Source organism: Populus nigra, chromosome 8 (assembly GCF_951802175.1).
Source record: "Populus nigra chromosome 8, ddPopNigr1.1, whole genome shotgun sequence".
NCBI lineage: Eukaryota > Viridiplantae > Streptophyta > Magnoliopsida > Malpighiales > Salicaceae > Populus > Populus nigra.
Window position 1 is genome coordinate 521350 of NC_084859.1, and position 14308 is coordinate 535657.

General features: G+C 36.0%; 3 protein-coding genes across 4 annotated transcripts; all 3 read left to right on the top strand.

Moving 5' to 3' along the window:
- Nucleotides 1-5963, top strand: LOC133702401 (YTH domain-containing protein ECT3-like). The gene is made up of 10 exons (XM_062126740.1): nt 1-250; nt 521-574; nt 697-743; nt 917-1079; nt 2462-2526; nt 2756-3109; nt 3467-4009; nt 4149-4361; nt 5107-5280; nt 5561-5963. The coding sequence occupies exons 2-10, from the start codon at nt 547-549 to the stop codon at nt 5735-5737; spliced, it is 1764 nt and encodes a 587-aa protein (XP_061982724.1). The 5' UTR covers nt 1-250; nt 521-546; the 3' UTR covers nt 5738-5963.
- A 1378-nt stretch (nt 5964-7341) lies between these two features.
- On the top strand, nt 7342-11073 carry LOC133700963 (uncharacterized). Of its 2 annotated transcripts, none has more exons than XM_062124707.1 (10): nt 7342-7717; nt 7811-7867; nt 7965-8042; nt 8530-8583; nt 8926-9002; nt 9342-9441; nt 9519-9581; nt 9917-10195; nt 10472-10532; nt 10642-11073. In XM_062124707.1, the coding sequence occupies exons 1-10, from the start codon at nt 7478-7480 to the stop codon at nt 10737-10739; spliced, it is 1107 nt and encodes a 368-aa protein (XP_061980691.1). In that variant the 5' UTR covers nt 7342-7477; the 3' UTR covers nt 10740-11073. The 2 variants fall into 2 exon arrangements, with proteins under 2 accessions (XP_061980691.1, XP_061980690.1); XM_062124706.1 differs by having other exon boundaries at nt 7343-7717; nt 8923-9002.
- A 658-nt stretch (nt 11074-11731) lies between these two features.
- Nucleotides 11732-12827, top strand: LOC133700964 (protein DMP3-like). Its single transcript, XM_062124708.1, has one exon. It carries the CDS (start codon nt 11958-11960, stop codon nt 12657-12659), a length of 702 nt encoding a protein of 233 aa, XP_061980692.1. The 5' UTR covers nt 11732-11957; the 3' UTR covers nt 12660-12827.
- The last annotated feature ends 1481 nt before the right edge of the window (nt 12828-14308 follow it).

Consider the following 14308-nt stretch of genomic DNA (forward strand, 5'->3'; position numbering starts at 1 on the left):
AACGGTTAACGAGAGTTATTTATTACAAAACATGGGATTCTAAGACGTGCGATCTCTCCTCCACTCCATCACCCCTTACTACTACTGCCACTGCTCCTCCTCCTTCCTGCTGCTTCTTTTCTTCTTTCATCCTCCTCCTCCTCCTCCACCTCTCTCTTTCTCTGATTTTTTTTTAAAGATAGAGCTTTCCTGTCTCTGTCAGATCGGGTCTCTCGGTTTCGGGTCGGCGGCGATCTGTTCTTTCCTTGAGGTCCGTTTCTATTTCGGAAGTTTGAATTTTCAGAGCTCCGTCCTTCTCTTTTCTTGAACTTTGAAGTAGCCCCCCCTTTTTTTTTCTCTGGAGACAAACAAAGTTTTGAAAAAAAGTCTTAAAAAAATCGAATCTTTCTCTCAAAATATCACTTTTTTTTCTTCTTCGCGAAAATCACTATCAATCAATCAAGGGCTGGGCTCTTTTGTTTTTTTTCCTTTCAATTTTAATATCTTGGTGTCTCAGCTTTTTGTTGTTGTTTTTTTGTAGGGTTAATCGGGTTTTGAAGATCGACAATGGCCACCGAAACCAAACTTGACCAACGTATCCTTCCTTCCTTACTCTCAAGTCTTTCCTTTTTTCTTGGATTTTTTCTTGATATGTTTGATTGATTATTTATGTTATTTCAAGTGTATAATGTAACATAGCTGAGAATGTCTTGACAGGATTGGAGTCGAGCCCTGTTGTTGCTAAGCCAGTTGACAACAATGTGGTATGCTACATTTTACCTACCTTAATTCTTTGTTCTTCCTTTTTTCGTTAAAACCGGGTTGGTCCGAGTTTACTTTGAGCGGAAAAAATGGTATAATGGGATGAAAAAGCTTTGGCTTTAAAGGGTTTTTTTTTTTGTTTTCGTTTTTGTTTTTTGTGAATGGTACCTGTCAGGGTTCTGGAATAGATGGACTCCCTTCAGATTCGACTCCCACTATTTTGGCTTCTGGGAATGGTGCTTCTGACACCAAAGTTAATGGCAGTGCGGTATCTATCACCAAAAAGGAGGCTGGTCAAGAGCCAAATGCTGCTAGTAGTTATAGTTATCAATACCCAGGTTAGTTATTGAGATAATTTTTTGTTTTTCGCATTTATGTTGGAAGTTGGGAAAGATGTTCGTTCAATACAAATTTATAATTCCCATTGCAAATATACTATGCTAACACAGGTTCAGCCATGCGAAGTATTGTACTTGGACTCTTTTAGGCATTTAATGGAACTCATTTTTAATGGATTTTTTTTATCTCTATTGCTGATATAGTACTTCATTTCCATAGGGTCAGAATGTGTTGAACAGCATGGTGCAGTTATGTGAAAAAGGGAAATTTCTTCACCTTAGGATGTAGTCAATCATTAGAACATCAAAATACCTTTTGTGTTGTCATATTTGGGATGCTATTTGGAGTCATTAAGCAAAAAAATAATCTTCACTGAACTAGCCTTCTTCCAGGAAAATAAGTGTTTCATATTTGAGGTGTAGCTTTTGGTACAACTAGAGATCAGTCCTCAGTTTCCTTTCTGGGTTGGGTAGCTGGGACAGCAACAGATTTCTGCTTAGCTTAGACTACGATTTAGTGTAGTAGTACTTATAAAGTACTAATTTAATGGGATCGGCTTAGGTTTGGTCAATGAGTATGAACATTTCAGGATTTTTGAGCATAGGTTTGGTCACTGAGTATGAACAGGTCAGGATTTTTGAGCATTTGGTGACGGTGAACATGCGACTTTTGCTTAATCAAAAGTTTTAGTGGCCAGATCACATTTAGTGGTGGATGAGATTCTATTGTTAAAGTGGTAGGAGGTAGCAACTCGGTCGCCTGATCAGTCCTCGATTTCCTTTCTGGGTTGGGTAGCTGGGACAGCAACAGATTTTTGCCTAGCTTAGACTATGATTTAGTGTAGTAGTACTTATAAAGTACTAATTTAATGGGATCAGGTTAGATGTGCTCAATGAGTATGAACAGGTTAGGATTTTTGAGCATCTAGTGGCGGTGAACATGCTACTTTTGCTTAATCGAAAGTCTTAGTGGCCAGATCACATTAGTGGTCGATGAGATTCTATTGTTAAGGTGGTATCAGGTAGCTACTGGGTCACCTGATTGATACCTGGTCTATGCGGATTTAATGTCAAAAAGTACACTCAACAAGATCACTGCTGTGGCCAGGGTAATAGCTGGGTAAGAAACTGAGATAGCTCCTGGCTTCTCTTGCCTTGTGTGATAGACATCATGGAAGCATCCCCATGCTGGTGCATTGCCTGAAAATAATACTATGGAAAATTCTTGTAATCATTTGATTTCTTTGTTAACAATTGAAGCTGTCTAGTAAAATTTCATTTAGTTTATCCACCTTGCAGTGTGATTTCCAATTTGAATTCATAATTGAGCATTAATATGTTATCAGTATACTTAATTTCAGAAGGATAACTCTATTTTGCAGGCTACAGTGGGTCCTCCACGCAATTGGATGATCAAGTTTATTACCAAGCAGATGGTTCCCAAACAGTAAGTTCCTTGGAACTTTTACATGGAAGCACAAAGGGACTTGCCTTGTAATGGTTTTGCATCCATTCATTTTGAAATTTTAAATCTGTTTGTAAAAACTTAGAGCGTTGTCTGTTGTTCTTCAATATCCATTTCTGCTGCTGCTGCTACATATATTTTACCACAAATTTCTTCACTGTTATTACCTTGTGATGAAGTATTACTTCTTATACTCTGGTTGCCTCTTTAGGGTATGCAATCGGATAATGGTTCAATGGTTTACTATTGGCCTAGCTATCCATATGCTTCAGGAACGGTAGTTGGTGTTGATGGGCAAAGTGTTGCTCAACAGGCATATTTTTCTTCCTCGGGATATCTACAGCATCCTGTGTCCTATGGGTTAGAAGCCATGCCTTGTTATTCATGGGATTCAGCATATGTCGGTGATGTCTCGAATAATGCTGTTTTTGAAAACGGAAAAGGTGGCTCAGGTTCCACTGCGTTTGCCCAGTCAAATGGCTTCAACTCTACAAAATCTAATGGCAACATTGGCAGCAAAATTTCCAAGCCTATGTACACTCAACTTGTCAGACCTATGACTAAGGTATATTCCCTCTTGGAGCATGTTTAATTTTTCCAGAATTTCAGAGCATGTTTAAATTTTCTGAATTCAACTTCAGCATTTTTTTTCTCATTTTTATCGGAGCAGTGGTTTTGTTGAATGAAAATCGCTTGTGGAGTTTTTATAAGTGCATTTGTTTTATAATTCTTTCCATCTCAAAGCTTGATGGGAGTGTCATATGTTCAATTATTTTTGCTAGATGCTCTTAGTATTCTTTGAACCTCTTTTTTCATTTTATCATAAAAGCTGTTTCAAGAATAATTGAACTTTGTATGTTATACAATGTGTGAATGGATTCTCCTTGGAAGTGTTTTGCTGATGTGAACAATCAAATTACAGGTTTCTCCATCGGGTTCAGATTTTTCAGCAGGCCTTTTTAAGGGATACCAACCTATGGGAAAGTTTCCTCCATTTACTTGCCAAAAACCAGGTCCATTCCCACACAATGGTCCATTGAACTACAGGCAAAATGGAAGAATGTGGACTGGGAATAACAGCAACAAATCAAGAGACAGATTCAATAAAAATTATGATTTTGAAAACCAAACTGAATTAACTCGTGGTCCTAGGGCATCCAACAAAAATGCTCCATTGGATTTGTTGGTCAACAAAAATGCTTCATTGGACTCCTCAGTAAAGGACGAGTTGGGAATTGCAATGCGTAAAGAGCAATATAACTCACCAGATTTTGAAACCGAGTATGCTAATGCCAAGTTTTTTGTTATCAAATCTTATAGTGAAGATGACATTCACAAGAGCATTAAATATGATGTATGGGCAAGTACCCCAAATGGCAATAAGAAGCTAGATGCTGCATTCCACAATGCAGAAGAGGTTTCAAGTGATACCGGGTCCAAATGTCCAATTTTCCTCTTTTTTTCAGTAAGTTGGAAACAAACTTTTTTCCTTTTTGTGAAATGTTTCTGCAATTTCTCATAATGCTCCTATATACAACTAAAGTTTAAATGACCAAGTCCTCATTTATTTGTTTGGTTTTCCCCTCGATTTATCATAATGTCAGGTAAATGGAAGTGGACAGTTTGTTGGCTTTGCTGAGATGGTTGGTCAGGTTGACTTTAACAAAGACATGGATTTTTGGCAAATTGACAAATGGAACGGTTTCTTCCCTGTGAAGTGGCATGTAGTAAAAGACATTCCTAATGGTCAGCTGCGGCATATTGTGCTTGAAAATAATGATGGGCATTCTGTAACTTTCAGCCGGGACACTCAAGAGGTATCTCCTATTCTTTCATTTAAGTGCACATGGCATCTCTCTGCGGAACTTGGTTTGGTCCTTTAATGAAGTTTACTAAACTAGTCTTTTCACAATGTCTTGTTTCGGAAAGTTTTGATATGGCACTTGAATATACCAAATCATAGTTGTATGCCCTCTATTTGATACAGGGTGGAAAGAAGAACCATGGCTAAACTTGAATAAATTTTAACCGGGAACAAGAGGATGAAGTTTAGGGCTTGGAGAAAAAAAAAATTAAAAGTCCATATAGATTATCAGAAAACATAAGTCTTGTAAAAGTCCTACTTGAGACCAGCTAAAAGCCTTAATCTCAATCCTTGTTGGAGAAGAAATCCTTAATTAAAAGTCATCTGATAAAACACATGAAATGGCTCAAGGACTCCTAGTTTTTTCTATTTCTTCTATTTTTAAAATGAGAATTTAAAACCAACAGGGAAACTGAAAAAGAATAGCTGCTTCATCCCTATTGTTGGCAGTTGGCTTGTTTGTTGGGTGGATTTAGTGTTTTGCTCATATAAAGGGCAACGATCAAGAGAAAGAGGGGATGCAAAAGACATTTTTCATTGTCTCCCATGATCTGAGATTTTAAACTTTTGATTTCTCTGCAAGAAACCCTACTTGTAAATGGAATCTTGTGCCTAGTCTGGTCAAAGTGAAACCTTCCGCACATTTGTGCTCAATGTTTTCATGGTTGGTCTGACTAGACTGTCATGTAAATGTGCAGATTGTACTCAAGCAAGGTTTGGAAATGCTTAATATTTTCAAGAGTTATTCTGCAAATACATCTTTGTTAGATGACTTCAACTTCTATGAAAAGCGAGAGAAATCTCTTAACACCAAAAAGGGCAACAAGCCTGCTACTTTGCAAATGGAAATATTTAATAACGGTGATTTCGCTGTAAGTTCCATGTCCTCTTTCCTTGTTAATTCCTCATTTATTTTTCTTGATCCTTAACTTTGAACTGCTACCCCCAATTCTTTTCATATTGTGCTCAAACTGAGACCAAGACCATGACAATATGATAGCATACTGATTTTTATTCTCAGATTCTTGCCAACTAACATTCTTGTTATCCATTTGCCTCCCTTCTCCTGAAATTTGGCTATGAAGTTTTTTGCTTTATTTATCTACTTAGTGTAGTAGTTTTGTAACATTGTATCATTCCTCTGCTGCACAGAAGCATACAACAGCCGAAGAAGGGATATCTGAAGATGACTCAAGGACCAAGAAAACTACTAATCCCTCATCTCTTATCAATTTAACTAAAAATCTATCACTCAGTGGTCACATCCAGAAGAGTAACCCTATAAAGAAGCCAATAGGAAATTCAGATCCACCTGTTCCTTCACCATAGGCTTTTTTAGGGCATTAGTAGGTTTGTTGCAGTGCTGTAGCTCACAGTTTTAATCCCTTCATTCCGAGCCTTCTATTTCAGGGCTTTCCCCCCTTGAAAATGGGTGTTTATTTTCCAAAAGCTTCTTTTGGACTATCAGTTAGGTGGGTTAGCTGGTGATTGAAGGTGTTGCTTTTTTTTTTTATCAATAATAATAATAATAAGTTATTCCTAATTTTGTTTTGAACTTGATTCTCCTACCAACTTGGAATGCTGAGAAAGTGTCTGGTTTATTGGAGATATGCTTGGAGGTGCCAACAATCAATGTATGATCTTTGATGACAAAGAAGTTAAAAACCAATTTTCTATGCAAAATGTAATGGTAGCCTAAATTGCTCGTATCCTGCATGAACCTGTGCGTCCAAGCAATCATCTCCTAGCTATTTATGCTAATAGAAGGTCACTGCCTGGTGCTTCTTGCATGGTAGAAAGAACAGTACCCCGCATAGGGAATTCAATGGCTTTGGCATGTCTGCAAAATGGCCATGCTACCAAATTTGGTAAATTTTTGCTTTGTTCGATTCCTAATGTACTTGAACAAAACAAAAGTAAGAATTTCATCGTGGGGTTTGTCCCTTGTCGGCTGTTTTTAAAAATAATACTTTCAAATTATTGAAACAATAGTGTTTGTTTTTTTATAAAATATTAATTTAATCAGGTTTGAATCGGGTAAATCTAGTTATGAAAACCATACTTAGATCAACTGGGTTTATCTAAATCGATATTTTGTTCAACTTAATTAAGAATCTAGTCAAAGCCAAGCTCTAAGTTCCTGGTTTTTTTGGATCAACTCACTAAATTAGTTTTAATAATTATGTTATTATGATATTTGAAGCAACAAAATAACCAAGGGTGTTAAAAAAACCCGGTTTATTTTATAATATCTGTATTATCTGATTCAACATAACCCGTTAAAGTTGAGTAATATGGATATTATAAATAATAATGGATCAAAAAACCTAAAAAATAGATGTCAAGGGTCGGGTGACGGGTCGAGATTTTTGAAACTTAGTCAACTGGACTCAACCTATACACCCCCTACTAATCTTATCTTTATATTTGATAGTTTGTGGATTGAATATTTATATTTATATTTTATTTAGAAATGTTTCGGCTCAATAGTTCTTGTTAGTGAGCTTTTTATTATATTTCTTTAACGTAACAAAAAAGAGTTTGTATTTTTGTTGGAGAAAAATGAAGAGGTAACTATAATTTAATGATGATGTAATATATAAAAATTAAATATAATATCTGAAAGTGTCATGACATCTACTGTCCATCCATATTTTATATTCACTTCTAAATATAGATCTATTAAAATTAGTAATATAAATTCAACTCGTGAATATTTATAAGAATATTTAGCTCAAATTAATTAGGAAAAAAAATTTTAAATGAATCAAATTTATATTTTATAAAATATTAAATTAAATATAATTACAAATATAAATTTGATCCAATTATATCCATGAATAAAAATAATCAAGGACAATATTGTTGTTGTGATGCTGTTGTGTCTTGGGTACAGGCTTTAAGCTTGGATCATGGGCTATGGCGCTATGCCTTTGAGCCTACTTTATTATCCATTCAAGAGAATCAGAACTAAACCCTTAAACCCTAAAGCATAATTCTATCTCCCTCTAAAAGTTGTTTGGACTCCGAGAAAAGAAACTGATTCATCCCGGAAAAAGAAAATAACAGATGACAGAAGTAAACCCAAAAGCCTCACCTGAAGAATCTCCGAACGAAAGACCTTCAAAGATCTCTAAAACCCTTCAAGAAGAAGGAGACTCGAGCGAGGAAGAAGAAGAAAAAGAAGCTGTAGATAAATCAATGAAGCCAGGACTTCAACGTTACTTGGTAGCTGTTGAGTACATAGGCACTCGATTCTGTGGCTCCCAGCAACAGCTTAATCATAGAACTGTTGTTGGTGTCCTTCAGGTTCTTTTCTTTCTTCTTCAAATCATCACTCAACTTGTTTTTTTTTTGTGTAATACCTCGAAATTATAACAATAATTGTGTTGAATAATGCAGGAGGCATTTCATAAATTCATTGGGCAGCCTGTAACAATCTGTCTATCCAGTAGGACTGTGAGTTTTTATTTCTAGCTGGCCTGAATTCTTTTTATGGTTTAATTGATGGATGGCAGCATACATGCTGAGTTTCTGTTAAAAATATAAAATTTAGGATGCAGGAGTACATGCATTGTCTAATGTTTGCCATGTTGATGTGGAACGCATAAGCAAAAGGAAGCCAGGTGAAGTGGTATGTATCTAATCCGCAATTCATTTCGCAGTCGATTTCTGGCTAATTTTGTTTCGCATTTGATGCTGCTAATGTTATGGATTCATAGGAAATCCCGTTTCGTGCTCTTAGTTTTTTCCCTTTTAACTTCATGGAACATTTTGGGTTTGTAAATCTATGAAGAGTAGGACATTGTTAGGATTTTTATTTGCTATACCTAAGAACTTGATCTTCATATAGAGGTTATTTGAAATCTGTTTGTTGGTATGATGAGTTCTCGTTTCACCTTGAGAGATGTAAATAATGGACGAAATTCATCATCTTGTTCAACAATGCTACCAAGCTTTTCTTCTTGACGGGCTCAGTGATTTTATTTATCCGTCCTACATCACTAAAGTCATTTCATTTATTCTGGTGCATAGTTCATACTTATACAGTTGCCTTTAAAATTTACCTGAGCTTCTGTTACGACTGCACAATTGTTGTTTCTGTTTTTATCAATTTGCAGTTACCGCCTCACGAACCAGCAGTAGTCAGAAAAGCCGTGAACCATTTCCTGCAGGTATGTTTGTTAACCATTTAAGCCGTGAACCTCTGCATCATCTTTCCCTTTCACCAATTCTTTAACACTTAATTATACTTGCATTATTTACTTTTGGACATGGTACTTTGCTACTTGCATAGTGCGACAAACAGAAAAAAAGATCTGATTGTATTATGTGCATCACCTTCTATGTGGACATGTTTGGATTGCTCTAGTAGTGATTTATATGTTGGCATTTTCTTTTATACAAATTGCATAAAACGTTCATCTTTTATTCATATTGGATCACATCCTCATGTGCTACTAGATACTAGATAGGCATCAATGACACTTTTTTCATTTGGTTTATGTGAGAAGAAGGAAGGTGATATTATGGTGACTGATGTTCGAAGTGTTCCGGCTCATTTCCATGCGAGATTCAAAGCTCAAGAGCGCACGTAGGTATTGATTAACATTAGTTCTTTTTGTAAAAATTGCAAGTTTGCAACCACCAATTGAGGCATGTGTATATTAGCTTGATTGAAATGATGGCGTGTTGAATTTAAAGACTTTTTGCATGGAAGACCATCCGCCATAGATGATATGCTTGTGTGTCAGATGACTTTGGCTATAGTTGTATAGTTTTGAGATGATGAAATGAATTTCAAAATAGATGTAAGACATATGCTGTCATAACACACCACCTTAACACTTAATCTGTGGTCTGCTGTGCTAGACATACTTAACAACTTGTACTGCAGAGGATAATGTTCGAAATATGCCATTTATTTTTTTAGGTACTTCTACCGCTTGCTGATTGGACCAGAGCTTTTGTCCACCTTTGAAAAAGACCGGGCATGGCATGTATCAGAGGAGTTAGATCTTGTTTCCATGCAGGTTAGAAACCATTGCCAAACGAATTTGTTACCTTGTTTAGTCAATTGAAATGGCATTAATAATTGATAACAATGCAGGAAGCTTGCAAAGTTCTTGTTGGACATCATGATTTTAGTTCCTTCCGGGCATCTGGTTGTCAGGTTGCTCCCTATCTTCTAGATGCATTGCTTCTAGCTGCTTTGTCCATTTGTTGCCTATTTGATAGTGCAAAGGCAAGCTGTTCCATTTTGCAAGGACTCCTAAGAGTAGCTTTGAGAGCTTTATGATTATGAGCTATCCAGAGCTTAAGTACTTTTCACTATTTTTATTTCTGTATAATAAACTTTCAAACCCAATCACACGAGTGTTGAAAGTGCTGTATCTTTCTGTGCATTGTTTGAGGGAACAAACTCTGACACAATATCTAGCCAATATGTTCAAATGCTAAAAATTTTTGAACTGTTTATGATCGTATACAGTTGCTGATTTTTTTCAGGCAAAATCACCATTCAGAACCTTAGAAGAACTTTCTGTTTTGGAGGTGGTTTCAACTCCATATTTTCCATCGATCACAGAAAGAGAACAGAACAGTTCAAATGGGGAAGGTCCTCATTCATTCCATAACAAGTGTAAGACTGGCTTGCCAACTGGATCTATTTCCAATGGTATTATGGCAGGGGGCTCCAATAGTGGAACTGATTTAGGTTTTGGGATAAGGAGAAGACATCGCTGCTATGTCATAACAGCTCGTTCTCGCTCTTTTCTCTACCACCAGGTTGGCACTGTCTGTGTCCTGTGCTCTTTGGTTTGGTTCTTTCGTTTCTGTTCCTGAAGTGAAAACTGTATTTTGGAGCCGGTAGCCACGTGACACTGTTAAATTTATGATATGCACTAGAAATGAGAACCCAATGTGATTGACCTGGGGTAGCAACAAAATTTGATGGCATCATGTGTTCATGTCGTATCCATGTTTCAAATGGCATCACAAACTTTTCTTGTTGTTTAAGCCTTTGTGATTGGCGAACTTAAAACTTCAGTTGAATATTTTCAGGTTAGACTGCTTGTTGGTGTTCTTAAATCTGTCGGCACTGGAGATCTAACAGTTTCAGATGGTCTGTTCTCTGTTTACATATCCCACAGTTGTACATGCACACACATAGTTGTGAGTTTAATAATTTCTTAATTCACCTTTGGCCTGTGCAATTGTTTTTTCTTTTCCAGTTGAAAGAATACTGAATGCCAGGTCTATTACTGCTGCAAGTCCTATGGCTCCTGCATGTGGTCTCTACCTCGGACATGTTAAGTATGAGCTGCTGTGAATCTATGATTACCGAGAAATTGCTCCTTCTTCGGAAACATGGTACTATCTCTTATGGAATGCTCCGATTCACGAACTTGGAATTGTGAGGACCATCATCTACGGGATCAGTTGGATCGTGCAGAGAGATGCTGGAACCTCGTGCAAGCTCAACCAACCTGTCAGGGCAGCTTATTTTTCCTGAAAGCAAATTATGGGGTAATATTTTTCAATTTGTAAACATTGCATGCACATTATGTTCCTCATCTATGGTGCATGAACCATGAAAAATAATGGCATTGTCCCGGTTCAGAAACTTGCTTTTCAGCTTAATGTCATTGTTTTTAATTGTGCTAGACCTAATTTACCTGCGGTTTAGCTTGTTTAGAGGGTGTTTATGACAGCGACAGATGATGTTGTTTTTCAGAATATATTTTGCTTGAAAATATATCAAAAAAATATTTATTTTTTATTTTTTAAAAACTAATTTTTGATATTATACATCAAAACTATCTAAAAATATCAAAAAAATATTAATTTAAAGTAAAAAAAAAATTCAAAGTTTTTCAATCATTAACTAAACAAGAAAAATAGGCTTAGTCAACTGGAAAAATTTGGAAGAACAAGAATTTCTTCCATTGCTATCCTTTTGTTTTTCTCGTGGGAGTTAAAACTCAAGGATTTGGTCATTTTCTTCTCCAGAAAAAAACATTTCTAGAAGGCATAATGATTTTCCTTTTGGGGAAATACTCTTAAAAACTTGGAAAGGCATAAGAATAGCAAAGGAACATAAATAAAGAAAGATTTCAAATCACACCTAAATAATTAACATTTGGACGAAGGGACGATCGTGCAGAAAGATGATGAACAATGGTGAGTTATAAATAGTGGAATTATTGTTCCGGTATAATAATAATTCAACAGCTACCTAAAAGCAATGATGTCAGATGGGCTGGCTGGGCATTGACTCCATAGCTAGCTAACTTCACGCATACAAATTCAGACTAAAATATGCCTGTTCAAGTTAGGATGCAGGCGTCTAGAAACTCCATGATGAAAGCTTAAAACCTTTGACGACAAGTAATTGATTTATTAAAAATACCTAATCCCCATTTTAATACACGCATAATCAACTTCAACTTCCTTCAAAATCCTTCAAATCAGCTTCTTGGTCATAAAGCTTGAGAACCCTAAATTATTCATCCTTGATTGCTTTTCCTACACCCAAAAACCCAACAGTATGTCTCTCAGACTAAGAACAACACCTTCCTCCAAGAAATCATCCATACCTGCTGAAATACCCACAGGAAGTTCAAGCTCGACTACTAGCAACGATAATTACATCAATAAGAACGAGCCTGAAACCCCAAAATCCCCATCAAGACCACCCACTTTCTCTCAAAGGGCAATCTCGCAAACCCTAACAAGTACAGCAAACCTAGCCAACCTCCTTCCCACAGGCACCCTCTTAGCATTCCAGATTCTCACCCCTATATTTACCAACAATGGTGCCTGTGATTCTGCCACAGCCCCCATGACTTCTGTCCTCCTTGCTCTCCTCGCTATTTCTTGTTTTCTTGGCTCCTTCACGGACAGTGTCAAGTCACCAACAGATGGACAAGTCTACTATGGTTTCGCAACCCTTAAAGGGATGTTTCTGTTTGACTGCCCGGATCCTGTTGGTTCAGGCTTGTCTGATCTGAGCAAGCTCAAGCTAAGGTTCATTGATGTGGTTCATGCAGTTTTATCAGTGCTTGTGTTTGTTGCTGTGGCTTTGAGGGATAAGAACGTTTTGAGTTGCTTTTATCCTATGCCTAAACATGAGACTCAGGAGGTTTTGGATGTCATCCCTGTTGGGATTGGTCTCATCTGCAGCTTGTTGTTTATGGCTTTCCCTACCAGAAGGCATGGGATCGGCTACCCCGTTACACCAGGCAAATAATTGCAGCACCTTGTGTCATGTGATCTCTCTGACTTGTAATGTTTTATTTATTTATTTATTATTATTATTATTATTTCTCTGTGGATTAAAAAATAGGGTGTTGAACTTTCATTTCCCCTTGATGTACCATGTCTTTACCTGATTAGAAAAGGGAGGAATTCTAAGAAAGATCATATATATATATATATATATATATATATATATATATATATATATATATATATATATATATATATATATATTCCAAGCTATGCTGAGAGCTAAATAATTTTTTCAAAATATAAAAATATATTAAAAGTAGGAAGAATTCTATAATTGTTTTATTTAATCTAATTTAATGAGTCAATTTTAAAATCTCGCCACTATCTAACAATTTACCTAACTCGAGTTTCAAAGTAAATATTACAGAAATTAGCTCAAATTAAATTGATTGATTTCATGGATCCAAATACAATCTTGATAATTGGTATTAAAAACATTGCTTAAATTTTGAGAAAATTTTAAGAGGATAACTTTTTCAACAAAAACTATTGAGACAATAAACCATGTCATTAAAAAGATGATAACTTTTTCTCGGGTTCATTAGATTGATCTCAGTCCCTCAGTAAACTGTGTCATGAACTCTATTGAGTTTACTAATTTGTTTTTTATAAAATATTTTTTAATTATATGATAAAAATATATGGTAACAAAATTGAGCACCAACTTAAAAAATAAAAACTTATTTGAGACAGTGATAATCATATAAAAATAAATAAATAAATAAATCATCCAGTAAAACACCAACCTAATTTATAGTTATCAGACTTGGCCCGTTAACTCGATGAACCTGAGAAAATTAAAAAAAAATAGGGTTTTAATTTTCCACATTAAAAATTTAAGAAACAATTCATGTGGATGTAGGTTGTACATATTGTAAATAATGAACTTTAAAAGATTACTTCAAAAGATTTTTTTATCTCACATTGAAAAGATATTATCTTTTAAGTTGAAGTATTTAAAATAAAAGATTTTCTTATCCCATATTAGAAAAACACAACTTTCTTCTTGTGAACATAAAGTATATATATTAATGGGCTTTCAATTCCATATTGGGAAATGAAAAGCTTATTCTAGTATTTATACATTGAACTTTGATAAGGATTTGTAACTAAAAAAGAAAAGATAGCAGGCTCGCGCGCAAAAGGATCAATGGTGAAGACAAAGATAATGTACATATAGTATAAGCGTTGCCTCGAGCGCATGAGGGGCGAATCGATGGTTTTTAACTAACTCCACCTAACCTTATTATTAGCACAGGCCTGCAATGTTAGGTTCAGTCGCACGGGCCTTTATTTTTTTTTTGTTCCAAATCCAAGTGACTTGGGTCTGATAACCACGTCAAACCCAAAGTATTTGCGAGACCTAAACGCTAGACCCAAAACGCTTAGGTCTAGTGTTTGGGTCTGGCAACCATGCCAGACCCAAACAACTTGAATCTAGAACCACGTCAAACCTAAGCGCCATGGGTCTAGAACGACTCCAGACCCAAGTTGCTTGAGTCTGACGTGGTTGTCAAACGCTCATCCAAATTCCGGCCACCACAATGGCTGAAAAATCAAGGTAGTTGTTTTTTTCTTTTAGAAACTCATTTTCAATCCATTTTCAAC

Bases quoted from the DNA above. Each gene is read 5' to 3' on its own strand.
- LOC133702401 (XM_062126740.1), top strand. From the start codon at position 547: ATGGCCACCGAAACCAAACTTGACCAAC. The intron at 1,080-2,461 runs GTTAGTTATTGA...TCTATTTTGCAG, and splicing joins TTATAGTTATCAATACCCAG to GCTACAGTGGGTCCTCCACG. The intron at 5,281-5,560 runs GTAAGTTCCATG...TCTGCTGCACAG, and splicing joins TTAATAACGGTGATTTCGCT to AAGCATACAACAGCCGAAGA.
- LOC133700963 (XM_062124706.1), top strand. From the start codon at position 7,478: ATGACAGAAGTAAACCCAAAAGCCTCACCTGAAGAATCTCCGAACGAA. The intron at 8,584-8,922 runs GTATGTTTGTTA...TTATGTGAGAAG, and splicing joins CCGTGAACCATTTCCTGCAG to AAGGAAGGTGATATTATGGT. The intron at 9,582-9,916 runs GTTGCTCCCTAT...GATTTTTTTCAG, and splicing joins TCCGGGCATCTGGTTGTCAG to GCAAAATCACCATTCAGAAC.
- LOC133700964 (XM_062124708.1), top strand. From the start codon at position 11,958: ATGTCTCTCAGACTAAGAACAACACCTTCCTCCAAGAAATCATCCATA.